Source organism: Ascaphus truei, chromosome 8 (genome assembly GCF_040206685.1).
Source record: "Ascaphus truei isolate aAscTru1 chromosome 8, aAscTru1.hap1, whole genome shotgun sequence".
In the NCBI taxonomy this organism is placed as follows: Eukaryota; Metazoa; Chordata; class Amphibia; order Anura; family Ascaphidae; genus Ascaphus; species Ascaphus truei.
In genome coordinates this window covers 25,250,079-25,273,308 of record NC_134490.1, presented here as the reverse complement: position 1 = coordinate 25,273,308, position 23,230 = coordinate 25,250,079, and the positions used below count along the sequence as shown (strand labels likewise).

Genomic DNA, 23,230 nt, shown 5'->3' with positions numbered 1-23,230 from the left:
ACGAACCATACAGGCGATAACTGCGCAGTAACATTCAGTGATCAGGGGTGGGGAGGGAGGATTGCATGCTGCTGAACTGCGTTCCTCCGGGGAACCTGCTGTTCATGAGATATTTCCCTTTTTACTAACCATTATAGACAAACAATAGAAAGCTGTGATGCCGCAGCTTTCTATTGCCAGCCGAAGAGAGGCTGATTCTGGTGGCCATATTGTTGTCCCAGGCAAGTAGTCTTTTCTGGGAGCCTTAGGCCTCGGTCCCGCTGCGCTCGTTGGCGCGGGCGGCAATGTAGCGAGTTCCCCACCAGCAGGGGAATCCTCGCGAGCCGGTCCCGGTCCCCACTGGCTGCACAGCTGATCACACGCTGTGGCGCGTCAGCCGCTAGGAGACACCACAGAATGGTGTTTTCTAGCTTCGACGCGTCACGTGGTGTGGCTGTGAGCCAATGGGGAGGGGAGGCTGCGGGAGGAGGAGAGGCTTCGGGGAGCGGGGAGGAGTGTGGAGTGAAAGCAGGTGAGTGCCTGTCTGTATATGTGTGTGCCTGAGTGCCTGTGTGTGTGTGTATGTGTGTGCCTGAGTGCCTGTCTGTGTGTGTGCCTGAGTGCGTGCGTGAGTGCCTGCATGTGTGTGCGCGCGTGTGTGTATGAGTGCGTGAGTGCGTGTGTGTGTATGTAGAGAGCCCGAGTCCGTGGAGGGAGGGGGGGGGGGAAGAGTAGCGGGTCCCTCCTGCAGCCCGTGGAGGGAGGGGGGGGGGAGAGTAGCGGGTCCCTCCGCTCAAGCCACGCCCCCCCTCCCTGTCAAACCTCCCACCTCCCGCCCACCTCCCGGTCAAACCTCCCACCTCCCGCCCACCTCCCGCTCCGGCTCCCGCTCCCTACAGACCGCAGATCGCGGTCTGTGTATCTCAGCGCACCGCCTGTCAGCAGCGCGGGTGCGCTGACTCTGGGAGCGGGGCCTTAGCCTTAAGAGTGTAGAGGAATAGGAATAAACAAGTTGTAAGGAAGCTTTCATTGCAGGCTCCAATTGATTTGCTGTAAAAATGTGGATTGCTTTTGGAGTTGTTAAAGTGAGGAAGGTGTAAAAATGCTGCGCGATTCACTAAGCACTGATAACAGTGCATTATCGGCCTTAAAAGGCATTTTTATTAAAAAATAAATGAATTTTAAAAAAAAACATGAAAAAAAACTCACCCGATTAAGCAAAAAAACGGCAAACGCGCCGTTTTTTGCCAGTCAGCAGGATTCACTAGGCAGTGATAAGTGAATCGTACTTTAAAAGCTCACCATTTCTTTTCATCAGTTTAAGGCTGGCGCAAAAGAGATGGAGCCATGAATAAAATCATTGTTTACCTTTTTTTCACCACAGGATTAATACAAGAGGCCGGTGGGTGTCCCCGGGTGGTTCACTGCAAAAGTTCACTGCTTAGTGAATCGCTCCCATGGTCTCTAGAGCTGAACACCACATACTAGGTGAGGTTTAACCATATATCTTGTATGTATCTTGTATACATCTTGTATGTAGCTTTTGGTTTCTATAGAAGCCTATAGCAAAACTCTGACAACATAGTAAAAAGTCAATTTCATGCTGTGGACAATCTGCTGTAGAACGAATAGTCTCTAACTAAAAGCCGAGGCTCAAAGTCAAAACCAGAGTGAAATGAAACAAACATTACCTGACTCGCATTCAACTCTTGTAGCATTGAGTTCAGCAGTGCCATCCACAAAGTGACAGATCGAGAACAGTCTGCACCCTCTATAACAGGCCCCAAGGACAGCATCCTGTGGACAGAAACAGAGTCCGCGTGAGCAGAGGTTGTTACAAGTAATGCAGCGACAGGAGTTGTTTGCCATAATAGGAAGGGAGAAGGAGTGGTGTAATCACCATCTTTGAATGGGGTGAAAACGCTGTGGAGTCTGAATAAGGGGTACATAGCAGACACATGTTTCCTCTACTCTTGGCTAACTGGAGTCTCAATGTTGTGAACTTCTGTATGAAATCAGTCTCGCTGATTTTTAGCATAACTAAGTCAAGGAACTTTTTTTATCTTTCTGAATTAAGAAACACAAAAAGTGGTTATGAATCTCACAAGAAGAAATTATTATATATACACTGCACACATGTAAAAAAAAAAAAAAATCATACGTATATCACATTATTTTACATTTTAGGTACTTAAGGATAATAGGAACATTCTAAAGAGTTTCACGGCAGGCATGGAACATTTACTTTTTGCCACATTTAACTGCGTGATAAACTAAAAGACGCTAAAGATTCTGGGCATCAGTAGGTTCATTTCTTAGTCCTCTTTACATCAAGAGATCTGATGGTGGGTGATCCGAAGACGTCAGGTTTAAACGCTTAGACAACTTTATTGAGCAAGTATTAGTGGGAGATTCATGAAGCGCCAGTGCAGGGTATCGCACAGTAATCCCGCTTCAAATGCCATAGTGAATCCCGGTTTAAAATAAAGTGTTCTGCCTATCCCTGTTTCACAGTTCTTAAGAGTGTGATGGAATAGGCACCATAGCTTCATGTACACAAGTGTATTTTGTTGAAACAATGTAGGCATCAAAATACACTTACAGTTTTTGCTAATACTGTATGTGTCTTTCAAGGCGTCTCTTCCAATCAAACAGCCTTTGGACTTTATATTTAGACTCTAACATTGAAGGGCATTTTACATTTTCCCACAAGAGCAGTACTTCTGCACCTTCTTCTTTCGATGCTTTTGCATTATTGATCTGCGATGATGGAGTGCAGCATGAAGATATTGTGCATCCGCCCTCATTTTTTTGATGGCTGCGGCACCTTTGCTATACCTTGGGAAAAATCTATGGAAACGACATTTGTTGGGGGCAGGGCTGTAGCTATAGTCCAGGTAAATCCCGGGGGCCCGCACTCTTGGGATACACCCCCCCCCCTGTCGGTGGCAGATTGCGGGGCCTGAGATGCAGGAAGGAAGCACAGGGGGAAATCCCTTTCCCTGCAGGTGGGCGGGGCCCTGAGATGCAGTAGGAAGGACACAGGGGAAATCCCTTCCTCTGCAGAGCCTCCATAGGTGGGCGGGGCTTCAAGTAGTGCAGTGTGGAACTGGACCAGCAGCCTGAGAGACAGGCTGCGAAAGGTGAGAGGGAGGGGCCCTCGGTCAGTGGGCGGGGCTGGAGCAGCAGCCTGAGGGACAGGCTGGGAAAGGTGAGAGGGAGGGGCCCTCGGTCAGTGGGCGGGGCTGGAGCAGCAGCCTGAGGGACAGGCTGGGAAAGGTGAGAGGGAGGGGCCCTCGGTCAGTGGGCGGGGCTGGAGCAGCAGCCTGAGGGACAGGCTGGGAAAGGTGAGAGGGAGGGGCCCTCGGTCAGTGGGCGGGGCTGGAGCAGCAGCCTGAGAGACAGGCTGGGAAAGGTGAGAGGGATGGAAGGGGCGTGGCAGGGACTGCAGCCTGAGAAAGGTGAGAGGGAGGGGAAGGGTTAAATCACATGGGTAAAAACAGACATGAAAGGGAAAGGATACAGGAAGGAAGGTACACAAAGAGAAAATGAAGTACAAGAGAGAAATACATACGATGGAAAAGAAAGCCATCAGAGAGAGGAATTAGGAGATAGGAGATAGGAGAGAGGAGAAGAGAGGAGAGAAAAGAAAGAGAGCAAAGAGAGAGAGCAAGAGGAGAGAGAGAGAGAGAGAGAGAGAGAGAGAGAGAGAGAGAGAGAGAGAGAGAGAGAGAGAGAGAGAGAGAGAGAGAGAGAGAGAGAGAGAGAGAGAGAGAGAGAGAGAGAGAGAGACACAGAGAGAGAGAGACAGACACAGAGACACAGAGACACAGAGACACAGAGACACAGAGACACAGAGACACACAGAGACACAGAGACACAGAGACACAGAGACACACAGAGACACACAGACATGAGGGGGCCCCAAAAAATGTTTTTGCCGGGGGCCCTTACATGTCTAGCTACACCACAAATTGTGGGGTATAAATGTCTTCTTATTAGATTGATTTATAGGAGGTGCCCACATTTCTGCTATTTGGAATACTGATAAAGGGTTTTATATTTGGGAAATACAGCTACATCACAATATAAAAAAATAATAATATTGAAAGGGAAAAAAAAAGAAGAACAGAAATGAGCTGCAAAGGGATTTTAATAGGATTATATTAAACACTAAAACATCCTAAAGAGATAAGGGCAGCAACTTTAAGATACTGTATGCTGTAATATGTATACTGGGCTGGTATTGTCTCGTTTGCAAACCATACTTTGTAAAAATGTACTGTTCTTTAGCTTAGTCCATTGCTTTCTGCAAATTATAAGTGCATTAAGCACTACACATTGAGAATGGTTAAAAATGGTTCATTTATCAGTTGGGGCACAAATTAGAATTATGTCAATTATGACAAATGATGTGACCAATTTCGTAATGGATAAACCGTTTCTACGGTGGCTTTTTCAGTTCTGCTATAATTATATAGCTCTGTGTTCGTGGTTATAAAATATTTCACCCCTGAATTACAAAGTAAATACATATAAACATGAACATTGGCGGTATTGTAAACCCAAATAGGTCACCTCACTAATTTTCTGTGTCTTTTAGCATCAGCGTGTCAGACTTCAATTGAGTCTTAATTCTAATTTTTTTCATTAAAATGCAATGTTTTGGTGCCTAATCTTACAGATTTTTAGCCACTGGAGGTTGACATCTTTGTATATTTTACTAGATTAACATGAAACATTCACAGATGATGCTCGACTCTAGAGAACAGAATGTTGCACAAATAATATATACGTGCCTCCTATGGCAGCGAAAGGGTAAAAATAGTCAGTATTGAAGGGAATAAATAAATAAAACTTGTGGATTTATGGGATAAGTGGAATATATTAACAACATTTTCTTTGTTTTTAACTCTGAGCTGCAATTAATATTTAACTGACATTCTGTATAATATTTACTGTAGCATATATGCACTTTTTGCCATACCTTGAACATAGAATAAAGATGAACACGCAATATACACATAGATCACATTCTCATTCTCTCCCTATCCCCACCCCCTCCCCACTAGTGTGAAATGGTTATTTCTCGTATCAGGAAAAAATATAAATAAAATCAATATTAAAAAAATTTTAACAAATAAACACGCAAAAAAAAAAGTGATTTTATTCATTAACATTTGTTCTCCCTATGACCTTTCTCAAGACCAACCAGAGGCATAGCAATCAGCCTTCATTTAAACCCCAGTGTCTCAGAGACAACAGTGTGAAAGCAGATTAGCATCTCTAGTATGCAAGACATCACCCCAGTGGACCCGGTTTAAAAAAAGAAATCCAAAATAAATAAAAATGGAGAGTGTGAACAAGACTTATTATGATCCAACAAGCCCCTCAACCTGTGCTCCCCCATTTTTTGTCTGTTTATTATGATCCAACAACTGCATACAAAAAATATATAAATTGATTATATTATTGATATGGGCCAGCAGGGTGGTTGGATTGACAACATACACACACTCTTTTTAACACAAGAAAACCCCATTTGTCCAGTCAGATACTGCCTCTCTAAAATGCACAAACCCACGAGACAGTCCAATTCTAGCAGTGATAGGTGCGATCTGCCAACCCATATCACAATTCATCGATTACCTTTTGCAACCCTGAGTTACAACACTCCCAGGCTCTCAAAGACACTACTGATTTTGTTTACGAGACACAACAATCACGCACTGTATACTGGTCACTATGCACATGTCATCACTGTATACCACATAATGGTTTGGAAGCAACCAGATCTCTCATTACATACAATCCATTATACAGAGATGATGAGACAGAGGCCCCAAAATGGGGTCGTAGGCTCCTTAAGGGCTGCGACGTCCTGATTGGCGTGAGCTGGGGGGTCGGATAACCCCCCTTCCCCCATGGAGTGGGAAGGTTGCTTGTCCCCTCCCATCTAGTTGGAGGGGGGTGAGAGGGTATAAGGAGAGGGTCCCTGGGGGGAAGAGTCAGAGCTAACGGAATTCCCACCCACCCATCCCCAATTTTTGCTATTGTCTTAAACTGTTGGAATGTTATATTAACATGGTTTTGTATCACACAGGAGCAGTTTGTCTCCTCGTCACAGCGGAGCTGCCGCGCCAGCCAAGCTCAGGAGATGGAGAACGGGCGAGGACTTTAGGGTCCGCCTGTCAGCTGGAGCCCCTAGAACAGCGCGGCAGGCTGGATGCGCCGGCTGTAGGGCCGGGCCGGCCTATGCCCAATCAACGCTGGTAAAAGGCTGGGCGCCAGTTTTAGGGCTGGGCCTAAGCTGACACTAGGGGCGGGAGGGGGAGGGAAGCAGCCCAACATCGGCTGAACGAGGATCTCCCCCTACCATTTTACAGTGCTTTTGGGCGGGGGGAGGGAGCGGGCCAATTGCTGGCTGTCTGGGCAAGGATCTCCCCCCCATGCACATGATACAGGCGGGGGGAGGGAGTGGGCCGATTGCTGGCTGTCTGGGCAAGGATCTCCCCCCCCCATTTCGCATGGATCCTGCTTGGCCGGCGGGCAGGCAGGTTGATTTTAACAGCGGGTGTTAAAATAAAGCTGTGACCTTTTCTTCCAACCTTGTGTGGTGTGACGTTATTTGGTTTAGCGTTACAAAGGAGGGGCGGCGCTTAAAGCCTTTATACCCCTGTAGGTTTTTGTTATTGGCACATTTTCTACTTCATAAAAACCATTACAAGTTTGAAAACAAATTCTTTTTGCAAATGACTGGGACGGCCATGGGATCGAACATGGCACCCTCACACGCATATATGCACACTTCTAAAACAAAACACATATAATCCAACAGTACATACAGTAAATACCCTATGGGTTAATGTACACTGGCGACACACTTTATTCGAGCTCGGCTAGTCCCACGAATTCGGGTATACCCGGGTATATTGAGGTTTGTGACTGTTTTCTGCCCGAGTGCATTGAGTTATTTTCCAGGCAGGGATTGAAGCATTTTATTCCCGCTGGCTGCAATACTGCACAGTATATATATATATACTGCATTACAATTCATGAATTTATGCCATCTGGTAGACACGCGAAGCATTGCAGCCTATTAAATCCTAATCATTATCATTTAACAGATCAGCCGCCCATCAGCCAGGCATGAACCCAGGCTGGGAAGGCAAATGCAACGGGGCTTGTCAGAGGTGAGGAGCGGCGCATTCCAGGTATCTGCCAGGTACATACTGGGTATTTGCTCGAATAAAGTGTGTCGCAGCAGTACATGCAGTACAATGATGATTGGTTTTATTTATGGACTGGCAGACGGGAAGACTTAGTTATCCATTGACCATTTGAATGCTCTCCAAACAACTATTAAATTTACAGCAACCTACAGTGAGGTGACAGTACAGTAACTTCTTGCGCAAATCCCTAGGATTGATGGCAGATTTGATACCATCCTCTTTACGAAGCCGATTGCTAGGACCTCCTTATTGCATGCTAGTAGCTTCCACCCACCAAACTGAAGAAAGTACTACCTTACGGTAACCTCACAGTTCATTAGAGTGGCCCATATAGTCAATGATAAAGATATTCCTCTTCAACAGCTCATCATGGGGGATAAATGTATCCAAAGGGGATATTCCACCCCGGAGATCACATCTGACGGGGGGAATAAGGGGGAGGTTTAATATATTGTCGTTGTAGCGGTAAAAGTCATTAATTTACATTCTTTGAGTCCTGAGGAAAAGGTGATCAAATGTTCTTTTGGACATTATTTCAAAATCATACTTAATGGGCTTTAGGTTTTGGTAACTCTGAACTATGACTAAATAGGCACTTAAAGAGTTTTTCAGTAGAAATACACGAAATTTCAAGTCAGGAAATGCATCTGGTGAGTTTTTGCCACAAATATACTTAATGAGTTTTACCGCTACAACGACGATATGCAGCATGAGTACTTTTAATGAAAACGAATTACTTAAGCTGCCGATTGATCAGCGAATATCCTGGTCCCTGGGCTCACCTAATGGCCGCCTTTAAATATATACTTCAGTCAGTGGAACACAACAATTACAATATAACCGTATATTACAAAGGGTAACATTGTGTATTGTTACAGCTTTCAACTCAGCCAGTCTCCTGCTGGGAAGAGATCTGTTAGTGAAAGATTTTGGCAACAAATTGTCACAGCAAAGCTCAAAAAGAGGTGTGCCAGAGCCTGCTATAGCAACCAAAGGAAAGGATGCTCAGTACATTAAAAAGATCATTAAGAGTTTTTTTTTTTTTTTTTAATGCAGTAAGTATTATGTAATACTACAGAACTGATCTATTAAAAAAAAGAAAAAGAATGGATGTCTGTAATGCTTCTTTGCAAAGCCTGGGTAAAAGAACTGGATGGCCAGTAAACCTACACAAAAAGGATAATGTTTATCAAGCAACAGGATACCTATTGATCTCAGATCACCAGCGGTTCCAAAAAGTGACCGAAATAAAGAAAGTGTTACAGTGGGTGTAGTAAACCTGTGGTCTCCAAAGGGTGAGGCCACCCACCCACGCTCACTCTCTTCCCTCCCGGGCCAATTCCTCCGCCCCCCGCCTGCTTCTCCCTGTTGGCGACTTCAACCCGCACGCTCAGCTGAGCTCTGCAACTTCCCACTGATTGTGTGTGTGTGTGGGGTGTGTGTGGGGTGGGGGCGGAGGGATTGAGTGTGAGTAGAGGGGATTGAGTTAGACGGGAAGTGAGAGGGAGGGGGAGAGAGTGAATGTAAAACTGCATTTATTCAATTGTAATTTTGTTTATTTATATATACGGCAGCATGCCTAAAATATCAGCCCTTTGTAGTATTAACTGCACCTCCAAGTCTTGTTTGGTTTTCCCCCACCAGTCCTCTTAAAGCAAAATGTTGGAAACCGCTGCAGTAAACACTACAACCCCCGCAAAAAGATCAAAAGCCCAAACAGGCGACACCACTTGTGGCATTGAGAAATGTATTATAAAAGTGAAGAACGTCAACAGGATCAAATTAATTATTCGGCCGAGCACCAAGTATAAGGCTACTGGCAAGAGACTTCTCATCGCTAACAAATTAACCTCAGCCTCTCCTACTATCACACACATCAACATCCTTTTACCCGACAATCGCCTTCCCTCCGTGTTCCAGAATGAACCTATGTTTGGATATAGGATGGGGAGAAACATGTGTGTAGTTACTGACCCTATAGACAAGTATTCCACATCGAGGACACACTTTTTGTTGCCGAAGCCAGGCGTCTTTTGATGCTTGGGCTGCTTTAACTGCATTTGCCTCATTAAAGAAAACACTTTTACACATCCATATAGTACTAGGAAGTATGGCATTAAGGACAGATTAATTTGTACTTTAAATAATACTGTGTATATCCAGACAATTGTCTTCAAAACGAAGCTCCAACTTTGAGACGCTCTTATACGTTTACTACCGGTATATAACTTTTATCATACTTACATGGTTTAGTATTTTTAGGGAGGGCTATGACATCACTGAGAGTGTATTGCGCCATATTTTCCATACCAGAAATAATAAGTATATGTTTTTGTTTTTTTTGCACCAGTGTTACATGCATATTAACAAATATATATACATATATAATCACACTGTAAAAAAAAATATATATATAAATATGTTTAGGAGTTCTTCATTTTTAGAAGTTTATCTGCTTCTTTTAAAATTATTTGAATGTCTTTTCTTAATACGGAGACACCAAATAATTTAGAATATATGGTATTATGCACCTGGGAGTGTTGGAACATTAAGCCCCGCAGCTATATCCTAAACGTGCTGCTGTAAGCATTGCATGCTAATATATAAAGTGAGTCACATCATTAAGTGGCGAACGGGATAGCTTCAGTATGGATTTCTCTGCAACCACACTAATCAAGAGTAATGATCAGCTATGCAGACATGACGGATAAAGGAATGTAACGTGGGGTATTTCAGTAACCATACTGGTCCTTATATTGGATTCTTAGAGGACTGTGACACCAGCATCTGAAAAGCTGCCGTATATATAAAAATCACACATGCAATATTAATGTAGACATCTTAGGCTGGCCTTTTACTACGCAGCACAACCTGTAAATGATGCTTTGCAATAAATATGCAATATCTCTATTAAAGTGGGGGCAACCTGTAGCACTGCACAATTTTTTGTAATTACAGGATTGTAGCAGGGGGTCTCTGGAGCTGAACTACATTTCAGCTCCAGGGACCCCCTGCTTCCAGACATACTTACCTCCATAGTGGGTGCCTGTATCTGCAGCCAGGGAACTTGTGTGCCTGACGAAACGCGGCTGAAATGTCCCGTGTCACGCGGGACAATAAGAAGCTGTGACATCATCCCTTGCGGCTTCCTATTGGCTTGCGTGACCTGGATATTTAAACTCCACAGAGATACCAGCACCGCTGTGGATGTAAGGATCTCTGGAAGCAGGGGGTCCCTGGAGCTGAAATTAACTTAATTGATGATTAATTAAGTGAACATGATTAATTTTAATCATGTAATGAAAAAACTTTTTGCGGCTTTAAATTCAACTTTCAGAATTGGGTTGCGTTATTTACCAAGGAGCTACTGCTAGTAAATGTACTGTCAGAAAACACAGTATAGTATGTCAGTCATAAGGATATTTAGCATATTTAAAATGTGTGAGAGTTGTGTATGCAATGTCAATCATAAGATTCTCCAATTGTGTGTGTGTGGGGGAGAGGAGGGGGGTAGTACTATGCCAGATTTTTTTTTTTTAAAGAAAGAAAAATCTGCATTATATATTATCGTTTATTTATAAAGCGCCAACATATTCTGTAGTGCGGTACAGTGCAGGAACAGATTGATATAAATGGCCCAAACAGAATGACATACCAAATGAGAACAAACAAGCGTGAACAGATGCAGATAGATATACTGTACATACAGTGGTTTTCAGACGTATTCACCCTCTACCGTTAATGTCACATTTTGTTGAATTTCATATAATGTATGAACAATTTTTCAAACAAACTTTTTTTTATTCTAAGCTACCAAGGTGTAGTGGTTAAACTCAACACTTATCTTCTAGCCTTGTACGGTAGGATGGTGAAATGTTTGCTCATTCTTCACGGGAGATTTGATCCAGTTCTGATAGGTTTGTTGGGGATCGTTGACGGACTGCAATCTTCAAGTCTCGCCATAAATGTTCGATTGTGTTCAAGTCAGGACTTTGATTGGGCCACTCAAGAACATTAATTCTCTTCTTGTTCAATTACTCCAGAGTGGCTTTGACCTTGTGCTTCGGGTCTTTGTCCTGCTGAAATGTGAAGTTCCTCCCCAGTTTCAAAGTCTTGGCTGAACTCAAACAGGTTTTCCTCAAGGATTCGCCTGTATTTTGCACCATGCATTCTCCCCTCTATCCAGATAAGCTGAAGAGCATCTCCGTAACATGATGTTGCCACCACCGTGCTTGACAGTTGGGATAATGTTTACTGGAGGTGATGTGCAGTGTTGGGCTTGCACCCGATGGAACGCTTGGAATTTAGACCAAAAAGTTAAATTTTTGTCTCTTCTGACCACAAAACCTTTTTCTACACGTCTGCAGTATCATCTATATGCTTTTTCGCAAACTCCATACGTGATTTAAGAGGAGCCTTCTGGAGTAATGGCTTATTTCTTACCTCCCGTCCATACAGGTTAGCTTTGTGTAGAGACCGGCTTATTGTCGATGGGTGAACACGGACTCCCATCTCAGACACTGAACTTTGCAGATCTCTCAAGGTCATTGCTGGCTTTTAGAGTGACATCCGAACCAGTTTCCTGCTTGCCCGACTGTTCAGTTTGGGAGGGCGACCTGATCTGGGTAGTGTCTGGGTATTATGATACATCTTCCACTTCTTAATGATGAATTTCACTGTGCCGAGAGGGATAATCAGCACGTTTGAAAATGTTCTTGCCCTCTTCTCCTACTTAGTGCTTCTCTATCCGACTTGTTTGGAAAGTTCCTAGGTCTTCAAGATTGCTTCGTTGGATCAGTATGCGAGTTGCAGCTTGAAAGTCATTATATACCTGAGGGAAATGATCTACCAGTTAAACCACTTTGATTATACACACGCTGAAACCGTTTCACTCATTTTTGTGAGCTTTCCAACAATTCATTTGCATCTGAGCTCATTTATAGCTGCAGAAGCATATGGGTTGAATATTTATGCAACTGAGATGAATCTGTTATTCTCCGTAAATCTTACTTCTTTAAGCACTATCTGTATCTAATCTTTTTTTGTAGATTCTACATGTGAAGTCTAATTTGAAAGCATCATGAAGTACAATCATGTGCCAACAAAATGTGAAAAATGTGCAGGTGGATGAATAATTCTGCAAATAAGTGTGTGTGTGTGTGTGTGTTTAAAAAGATCACTTGTGAGCACATTCACATGTCTTAGACAGGTCTGCAACCCTTCCTTTTACCAATATCACTTAGCATATAGTGCTTCCACTGTAGCAAGGGATTATGGGAAATGACATGCAAATGAGCATACCGTCTCACCTTTTGCCTGAAATCCATTTTTACATGGAACCCTTATAAGTTAATGCTCGCTGTTAACACAGCTTTTAAGCACAGCATGGGAATCAGATGCAAAGCCAGAGAAACCACTCACAGACATGTTTCAACCTTAATGGGTCTCATCAGTTGGTTGTACTGGCTTTGCAATTTTCAAGGCAGTAGGATTTAACATACTGTACACATTTTAAGTTGTGTACACATTAAGTAGATAATGGTGAGAGGCAGGGTTGTAGACCTGTCTAAGACATGTGATTGTGCTCACAAGTGATCTTTTTATTTGCTATATGCAATACGGTGGGGGTTTCTTGTTGCCTTTTTCACCCACCATAACTTAAAACATGTATGGTGCTGTACATACATCTCCATATATTTCATAAATATACAAACACGCATCTCTATATACTTCAATCACTCAATCACACACACACCACTAATGGCAGTGATGTATTTAAAAGATTAGGGGCTTGGTGCCTCCGGTATAACTGAATCTGTATTTTTTAAATCACTATTTTCGCTTTTATTGTTTTCATGGTCAGCAAATGTTTTCCCACTGCCTTTCATTGTAAAGTTATTATAATTCCTCCACGAATAACTGCAGAACAATCAGTATCAGAACAGATAAGAATTAGAGGTCAAAAATAAAAATGTAAAATAAGGAAAACTTTCCGCGTAAGGATGAATGATCAATTACATTAATTTCATTTTTTATTATTTTGCCCATGAATATCATAAAACTATTCCCTGTTTTATAGTAGAAGCATGAGAAATAAAAAAAAAATAGAGAACTACTTATGCAGGTTCAACAGAAGAGCATCAATCATGGGAAATAAACAGAATAGGAAATCCCTAGCTCAAAGAGCTTACGATAATACACACACACACACACCAGTGGCGTAGACAGACATTCGCGGGCACAAATAAATATCAGGGCCCCATTAATACTGACTAGAATTTTTTCTCCCTCCCATCCTCTCCAAGATACTCTATCGCAGAGGTGCGCAAACTGGGGGGCACGTGAGATTATCTACAGGGGGCGCAGGGTTTACAGAGGCCCCTTTGCACTTTAATGCCAGGGAAGCGGCGAAGGCATCTGTAAACTTCACTTACCTTGGGTCAGATGGCTTCTGGAGACGTGTCGCATGGCAACGTGATGTCATGCCGCTGGACCCAAGGTGGGGTGGGGTGGGGGGCGTGGAGAGGAAGAGAGCCAGCAAAGGGGGAGGGGGTGCAGGAGAAAAAGATTGTGCTCCCCTGCTCTCTCCCCCTCATCATCTCTCCCCATCATCTCCTCTCCCCCCTCCTATCTCTCCTTCCATATACACACACACACACACACACACACACACACACACACACACACCCCAAACATGCAACATTAGTGTAACACACACACACACACCATATACACATACATATTTATATTCAACATATAAAACCCCCACTAAATATACAACATATACATGCACATAATGCATTACAAACACACACACACACACACAAACGGAACCGGGAGATGTAGAGAGGAGCAGCTATGGAGTGCTCTGCAGCGCCACCTGCTGGCTGGAAGTATTTAAGCAGGAACACCTCCCCCTCCCTACAGCTGTTCCGTGATCAGCTCCGCACTCCGGAGCCGGCATCCTCCGCTCTCCTCCTACCCTCCCAAGCCTGTCTCTATCTGAAGGGAGACAGATAGGCCGGCGACAGGGGGGGAGCGGGGCCCCAGTCTTTAGCTACGCCACTGACACACACACACACACTCTATTATACTGTATATTCCATCATACTTTTTGTGAACCTAACGAAGGGGTTAAACTCCCTGAAACGTTGTGCGATTAGAGTTCTCTGCAATAAATATGCTACACAGATATTGAAGGTCCGAGAATCTTTTATTTCGTGTGCGGCAGAGGAAAAAAAATGTTTATTTTTATATTATATATTATTAATATAATATAGATCACATACACGTTTAACATTCAAAACTGAAATGAATTCTGTACCAGCACAAGAAGATTAAAGAAAAAATGATAAAATATTACTTTATTAAAACACAGATCACATCCATACCCGACGTTTTGGTCCTCAGGGGTACACACACACACACACGCACACACACACGCACACACACACGTTTCAGGACAAAGGTTCCGCTGTTACAGGGTTGCTAAGCAGCAACCTGAATGCTTCCTCAAGGAGAGGAACAAGGGAGGGGAGACAGAGAGAGAAAGCTGAGAGCAGTGTGTACATGAGGGAGGAAAGACAGAGAAAGCAAGGAGAGGAGGACATGACAGCAGAAAGAAAAAAGTTAGAAGCGCAGTGAAAAAGGGGTAGTGGTCAAACTAAACACCTTTAATATAAATCGTGTCCTTAGGATCAACTTCCAGGACAACAGGAAAAATACAATATAAAAATCAAAAACAATGTTTGAAATAAATGCTGTGCAAATGGAACTGCTATGCAATTGCACTCAATGGGTCTCCAAGGGGTTAAAAGCAGAAGAATCCCGGTGGAAAGTCAGAGTCCTGAAAGCCGTGCGCTGCCCGGGCAACTATAGGTCGCACAAAGAGAAGTTTAAAGGAACGTTTTACTGAACATAGAAGAAACATTTTGAAAGGTTTCCTTAGCCATGGGGGAGACACTTTTTAACAACCCACAATAGGAATATAGAGGGACTATCCATTGTGGGTATCGAACATATTAGTAAAACAACCATGAGGGGTGATAGACTATTACAGCTTAGAAAACAGGAGACCTACAGTACTGGATCTTCAAATTACAAACAATGAGTCCAGTGGGTTTAAATGAGGAGTTGGATATTTTAGCTTTCCATTAGTCATTATTTGTTTTCATATTATATCTTTTTAATTAATGAGTGTTTTAACTATGTTTAGATTTTTTAAAGATTTTTTTAACTATTTTATGATTGTTCTATTAACATACACATTCATTCCACTTGTTTTTATATTATGTGATTATGGTGTTTGTATGTGTATACATTGTACAATATGTGTTTTTAACTGTCTAGTAAACTTTTTATTAATTTTTATTATAATCAGATACATTAATATATTATTTTCAATCAAATTATTTGTAATCAATTTTGTTCAATTGTGTATTTTCTGTTTTTGTGACATGTACCAGTCATTCATATCACTAGCACTAGTCCATTGAGACATTAGTATCATTCAATCATTGTCATAGTTTAATGAGGATCAATTTGATCATTTGCAATTAGCAAGGCTATAAATTATCATTGGACTGGTGCTGTGATATCCCTGACGAAGCCATCTAATGGTGAAACGCGTAGGAGGAGGAGCATAGGGTTTTGCTTCCATTCAGTGCAGCAACATCACGAATTGGGCTCCAGGCAGCAGCACCTGCTTCAGGCTTGTTTGCCTGTTCATCGGCTATTACTATTGTGGAGGAGGATCGGAGTTGACGGACACAGCCCAGAGACAACCGTGAAGGGTCTGTGTGTCATAGCCGGAAGTGACATCAGACCCGGACACCCGGAGGGCTGTGCGGTATCGTCTACCTGTTCAGCGTGACCGGAGCAAGCTGCGGGATTGGAGAGAGCCATCGGACCCCCATGGACCAATAGTGCAATTAGCAAGGCTATAAATTATCATTGGACTGGTGCTGTGATATCCCTGACGAAGCCATCTAATGGTGAAACGCGTAGGAGGAGGAGCATAGGGTTTTGCTTCCATTCAGTGCAGCAACATCACGAATTGGGCTCCAGGCAGCAGCACCTGCTTCAGGCTTGTTTGCCTGTTCATCGGCTATTACTATTGTGGAGGAGGATCGGAGTTGACGGACACAGCCCAGAGACAACCGGGAAGGGTCTGTGTGTCATAGCCGGAAGTGACATCAGACCCGGACACCCGGAGGGCTGTGCAGTATCGTCTACCTGTTCAGCGTGACCGGAGCAAGCTGCGGGATTGGAGAGAGCCATCGGACCCCCATGGACCAACAGTGGATACAGGGTGAGCCCATTGAGTATTGGCTCAGCCCTGGGGTACCCCTCTATACCGACAGTTGCCCGGGCAGCGCACGGCTTTCAGGACTCTGACTTTCCACCGGGAACCTCCCGCTTTTAACCCCTTGGAGACCCATTGAGTGCAATTGCATAGCAGTTCCATTTGCACAGCATTTATTTCAAACATTGTTTTTGATTTTTATATTGTATTTTTCCTGTTGTCCTGGAAGTTGATCCTAAGGACACGATTTATATTAAAGGTGTTTAGTTTGACCACTACCCCTTTTTGACTGCGCTTCTAACTTTTTTCTTTCTGCTGTCACGTTTTCATCAGGGACTGGGGTTCCCTGTTTCAAGAAGCTGCGGTATTAATTGGGTTGTGGTACTCTTACACATTTATTTAACTCATTCAGCAAGACCCTATACGCTCCGGACTGGTTCATGTCACATGTTTTTTGTTGTTTGTTTTTTGTATCTATCATATATTATTTTCAGCCACTATTTACAGTTACATCTATATTTGGCGCACTTTATTTTTCTTTTTTATTTGTCTGAAGGAGAGGAGGAGACAGATGAGTAAGGAGTAAGGAGTAGGGAGTAGATGAATAGGGAGTGTAGTGTGCACAGAGAGGAGCAGACACAGTAAGGCAGGGAGGGCAAAGAGAGGGGAGGAGAGTGCAAAGAGGAACAGGGCATGATGGAGGAGTAAGGCTGAGTCCATGGTCAGCGCTTATCCGGTGACCCGTGCTGCGGCGCGCTGACGCTTGTCAGTGAGCCCCTGCAGCCGCAATGAGAGCGGCTTTAGCAGGGGCTCGCACACGTTTCCGCAGGCGTAGCTCTTAATTTTTTTTCGTTTCGGCGCTCACGGGAGCGCAGGGCTGGTCACGTGAGCGGTTCGCCCAATGATGTCACTGGCCCGCCCCCCGACACGCCCCCGGACAGGAGAGAGAGAGAGCCTTGATCCAGCCAATGCCACGCCCCCTCCCTTAATAGCCACGCCCCCCACTCCTGCGCTAAAATTCTTGCAGGACAGCCGATTGCTGATGCTTGGAGAGTTGGTGACGTCACCGCTCTAAAGCATGAGTGCGGTCAGCGGCAGTTCAATCTGCCATAAAAAATAAATATCTCCACTCATTATGTGCATCAATACAATCTGCACACTGACAAATGATTAGCTAAGTTGCTGATCGATCCGTTCTCCTGTGATCGATCGGCAAAGATTCGGCTTGGAGGTTCACTAAATCCCTGTCAGTGCAGCAGAAGAGGACCCAAGATGCAATATTCTGTGTGGAACATCATATGACCAGGCAGGCACTAGATACAATTGGTGCACTGCTAGAGAGAGGGCAGAAGGGGTGTGCCAGAGCCTATCTCAGAAGAGGAAGGGGATGTGACTTTGAAAATGGTTGCTATAGAAACAAAAATGCTTGTTACATTAGAATACATGAAAAATGTTTTTACATTTTTTTTTTAAATGCTACAACTATTTTCTAATAGTACAGAACTGATTAAAAAAAACAACAACAAAAAATACACACGTAGGATATTGCTGGAACTGCAGCTTTAAGACTTACTAATGTTACACCGGTTACAGCTAATGTACATGTACACACACACACACACACACACACACACACACACACACACACACACACACACACACACGAAAAACCTCCCAAAGCTAAGAGGTAGAAATCTTCAAAAAAGTGGCACATAACAGGTTCTGATAAATCACAATATATTTATTAATCCATACAAGAAGACAGCATCTAAAAAAAAAAAAAAAAACAGAATAAAACAGTGTTACACATATAGAGACACGTCAAAGTAACGTGCTGTGTAATAGGAAAAGACAGTCACAGTGATAAATGTCTAAAATAAGGGAAACAAGAATCCAAAAGGTAACATAAGAGCGATTCTCACGACTTATCGTTTCCGGAGCCTTCAACCGGCAGTGCACATGTCCTCCCATATCACAGCATCAGCACAGATTTTCCCAGCACGCACCCGCTATAACATTGTGTTACAGGCGATTAAGCACAGGCGTTCGACATCACACGTGGACACCCGACGATCGTTTCACCAAATGCATTCACTCATTTTGTTTTGCCGAAAAAGTTTGCTTTGATCCACAAGTTCACAACAACTTTGCTCAAGTCTAAAAAAAAAAGTCAATGGACATTGCACGAACTTTCGCTTCTGCAATTAAAAAAAAACAAAAAACTTTTCTTTAATATTGTGGGCTACTTTTTCGCCACTTTAAAAACAGCAAAATAGTAAAATTTTTCCAATTTGGACCGTTTCCTTAGAACTTTTGGTACTAAAAGTTCTATAGAATTTTTGCTGGTTTTAAAATTATGATTTTCTTAATCTCTAGCGCAGGGGTCTCCAACATGTCGATCGCGAGTGACTGGTAGCTCGCCCCTAAGCAGTGCCGCCGTGGCTCCGGTGGCTGTGGGGGGCCCGGCCGGCGCTGGAAGTTTGACCCGGCTAGAGGTCAGGCCCAACTTCTGCATCTGGCTGCCGGGCCTCTAGTTGTGCCGGGCCTCTCTCGTGCCAGAAGTTTGGCCCGCCCGGGCTCAATTTTCACATTTCACGTACGGAACTGGAGGCCTCCCTCCTGAGGTAAGTCTGTGGTGTGTATTGTGCGAGTATTGTGTGTGTTTATGTGTGGTGGTGGGGTATTGTGTGTGTGTGGGGGGGATATTTTCAATATACTGTATGTTTTAGTAGCTTGGGAAAATTTTCATTGATCACAAGTAGATCTCATTACAGAAAAGGTTGGAGACCCCTGCACTAGCATCTGAGGTTATCATGATACACTATGGTAACTTTAGACTGCAATGAGCTCTGGGAGAGCTCCATTTTAACCTCCCGGACATACTTGAAAACGAGAGGTAACGCTCAATGTATTATTTCCTAGTAAAACATTTTATAAAATAAGATTTCAACTGCTTATATCTCTTGAACGAAGCATAAAGATAAAAACAGTGTTGGAAAAGGCAAGAATACATTGCTTAATGTAAAAACAAATGCAAGAAAATAGCGAACGGCGCAAACTGCTGCTTTAAATTGAAACCCCCCCCAGTATATTCTGTTATTCAAATAGAAGCGTTATTATCAGACATTAAAGCACTCACAAATAAAACATCTTCATTACATTTATATAACAATCTGCGTTCTTCGTAAAAAAAACGTTTATTTTCTGAATAAAAAAAACAAAACAATTAATAAACATGTATTTACGTCAACATTTTCTATGAAGAGTATTTTGCCTTAAGATAAGAACATAACAGGTTATTCATCATGGCCTCCCAGGTGCAAAGCAGGCGTAGAAACCAGCAGCCAAATGAATCAAAGAAAAACTACAATTAGATTAGATTTTTCCTTTGATAAATCTGGTGTTGAGGGGATTTTTTTTTTGCAGACAAGAGACTAATAAAACAGCCACACACAGAGTGCTGTATATTGAATACTATATTATTCTTGGCCTACAAGTGCAACATATTATAATCCAGGGAGACAGGCAATGAAAACAGATTCATTGACTAGCAAACACACCTGCTCACATTATGAAAACCGTGCAGAAACATGCAAGCTAATTTCCCATTATGCAAATAACACACTTGCTGATTTTACACTGCTCTGGTTCAAAACCACATGTCACCACATTGCTGTCAGGAATACATATATATTACACACAAGAAATGGTTGTTCACACGTGAGTGTATTATTAATATAGATCTAATGTTTCGTTATGTATAATTTTGTAATATATAATTATACCGTACTAATAATTTATTCTGCAATACATTCAGTGCTTCTTTTATCTTCCCTACTGATTTAAGTCTTCTAGCAGCATATAACAGAATGTGATAAATTGTACAGCATTGATACATCCAGTTCAATGTAAAATATATACACTTTTATTTCATTCATATTGTACATTGCTAAAAAGAAAAGAAAAAAATCGTGTGCACGTTTTTTTCTCTAGTGATCTAATGCTGTCAAAAGGTTTCCCACTGGGAATCCACATCCATTGATCAGGTGGCGGAGGAAAAGCAAGAGGGGATAACCAGAAAAATAAAGCCAGCCTTTGGATTTACCTATGAGAGCTGATAATAAATATCCATTTTCAGCGTATTCAGCCTGTACAGGTATAGTTAGAAACAATGATGTGTTCATATTAATTATACAACATATTAAAAAATAAATGCAATTTGCTATGTATTTTAACATGTTAAACTCAAATGCATCACATTTTAATGAAATTATTTTGCATTGATATTTATTTTTTATGTGTGACATGCAATCTTGAGTGCTAATGAAAAATCAATTAACTAGCCAGTAGCCACTGCTTTGTAAGATTACATAACATCATCGCTGCTGGACATTAAAGGGTAAATTATTAGCTGATCTAGATCAATAGAATAGAACATTTTGCAGCACTAATGGTGTGAAAGTGTAGGATCCAGCAGCTTGTGAATTTCAGCTGGTTACAGGGAGCCCTTTAAACATGGATGCCTGTTTTGGTCCCTCTCCCAGTGCAAACAGAAGCAGTTCATGCTGCATATCTAATGGCACGGATGTGCAATTCCTATAAGATACCCACCATCCCACTATGGACAGAGGGATGCAGTATTGTAGGGTTGCACACAAGCCAAAGGGCACTTACTTCAGCTGAGCTCTTGTGCTTGAAGATGAGCTGACATTGCTTCTTGCAGGAGTTGATGTCCCCCAGCTGGGTGTCCAAGGGATCAGCTGCAGACACTGCACATACTATCAATATTAGGGAGAGAAGGAGGCTGAGGTGGCAGTTCCAGTGCTCAGGGGCTCCCATCATGCTGGGGTTTATATACATCCAGGTGCAGAAGCACAGTCAGAGACAGCAGAGGTGTGCAGTGGTAGCACTGCTCTGACGTCATATGCTCGGTGCAAAGGACTGTGGGAGAGAGAAGGAGGGGTGTGCTATACACAGTTGAATGCTGCTGGCATAGACAGTATTTGCATTGCTGTGTGCTTGATGCAGAGGGCTGTACCTTCTGCAGAACTGTCTCAAGTCATTTTAGCATCACTCCCAAAGACTTCTATGGAGTACCACTCTTTATAGTCTGTATATTTCCTTTAAAGTTCATTCTTTTCATCAATAACCCTAAATTCCCAGTTATTTTGGTCCCTGGAAGTTGACATATATAGTCTTCTCTCTGATTTTCTGTGAATTTCACAGATTTGGAATCAGTCTCACTGTTTTTTCATTGGTATCCCAGACTTCAGTGGAGACTTCATTAATAAATTTAAAAAAAACAGCTATTTTCCATAAAATATTAATTTTGGTCTAAAACCCTCCACTATCACTTTGTTGGGTTGTTGAATGTTCACATCTCTGTAGTGTCATTTGTATAACACAAGAACGCAAATTAATAAAAAAAATATTTATCACCATCATTTTTGTGTGTGTTATATCCTCTTATTACTCACATTATACACATTCAGTTGTTAGGAGACCTAGAGACCCCTTCAATGTAGATTTATTTAATAAAACAATGTGCTTTTTTAAAACATAAAAGTGGTAACACCTTTAAAGCCAGAATTGCCACATACATTATACAAAAAGTTACATATACAGTATATATCAAATAAGGTATGCAATTATCTTATGGGAAGCTTCTGTTTCCATTTATTTACCCCTTTGTTGCCAGATGGGCCAGCAACATACTGCTGCTTTGCTGCATTTGTACATGTAACCCCCTCATCCTGGTGTCTTACTAAAGGTACCCTAGGAGTGAACAGTAGAGTAGAAGGTAAGCTCCACCCAGTGATGATACATCAGACTGTGTTATCAGACGTACTGTATATAGGAGAGGAGTATGGGACTCTGGGAGAGTTCCAGTTCCAGTGCCAGGATGGCAGCTAAAGAGAAGCATCACAGCTCAGAGACAAGGAAGGCTTTCCCCAGAGTATAGTTCAGGTCAACCCCACCCCCCACCCCCTTTATTGTGTCCCCATCAGTCATGATCCTTTGTGTTTGGATCTTCTACCATGTGAATACATATGTTATGCACCCACTGTGGAATATAATTGGTGGACTAGTAGCCCATGAGACATCCCATCCTTATATATTCCACAGTGAGTGCATAACATAGGATCTTTTCTGGTCCCCCTCTGGGACCTACCTTGTGAATAGATACCATTTTTTTCCTATTTGCAACATGTCTTATTTTGACTAGATATGAGTATTAGGCTGAGCGGTCAGGTCACCACAATTGTTTATTTCCTTTGTGCTATGGCCAGATTAAGTAATAGCATGTCCCCAGAGAGGGAATGCAGACATGCTTCTGTATGCAAAGAAGGAAGTGCCACCGTTATGTCTGGGGATCAGCCCTACAAGCAGATCCCCATTCACAGTGTTCAGTACCCCTGAGGAAGTGCAGTTCCAAAGCAGTGTTAGAAAGGTTATACAGACCAGGATCACAGCAGGAGGCCCAGTGAGAGGGACTTCAAGTAAATGGATAAGAAGGGGGGCTCTGATACTACTATAGCCTGGCCTTCGGCAGCTATAGCTAATTCTGGGCCTTTCCTCTGTCAGTCCTGTTAGAACAGGCAGTGGAAAGGTTAATTCCTCCAGTTGGTCTGTTTTGCATTTCAGCTCTGAGTATGTAGCAATATTCAGGGGCAGACCTAAGCAACATTTGAATGTGTTAATCCAAAGGGTGGAT

The 23,230-nt window shown here is 42.8% G+C and overlaps 1 protein-coding gene across 1 annotated transcript in view; it reads right to left on the bottom strand.

The window, feature by feature from the left end:
• Positions 1-21,457, bottom strand: part of TMEM59L (transmembrane protein 59 like) — a 48,336-nt gene extending 26,879 nt beyond the window's left edge. Inside the window, exons 1-2 of the mRNA XM_075610857.1 lie at positions 21,190-21,457; positions 1,671-1,776 (exon numbers count right to left, since the gene is read on the bottom strand). Of these exons, the coding sequence (XP_075466972.1) occupies positions 1,671-1,776; positions 21,190-21,375 (292 nt within the window). The 5' untranslated portion in view covers positions 21,376-21,457. The remainder of the gene's footprint in view (positions 1-1,670; positions 1,777-21,189) is intronic.
• Between the last annotated feature and the right edge of the window lie 1,773 nt (positions 21,458-23,230).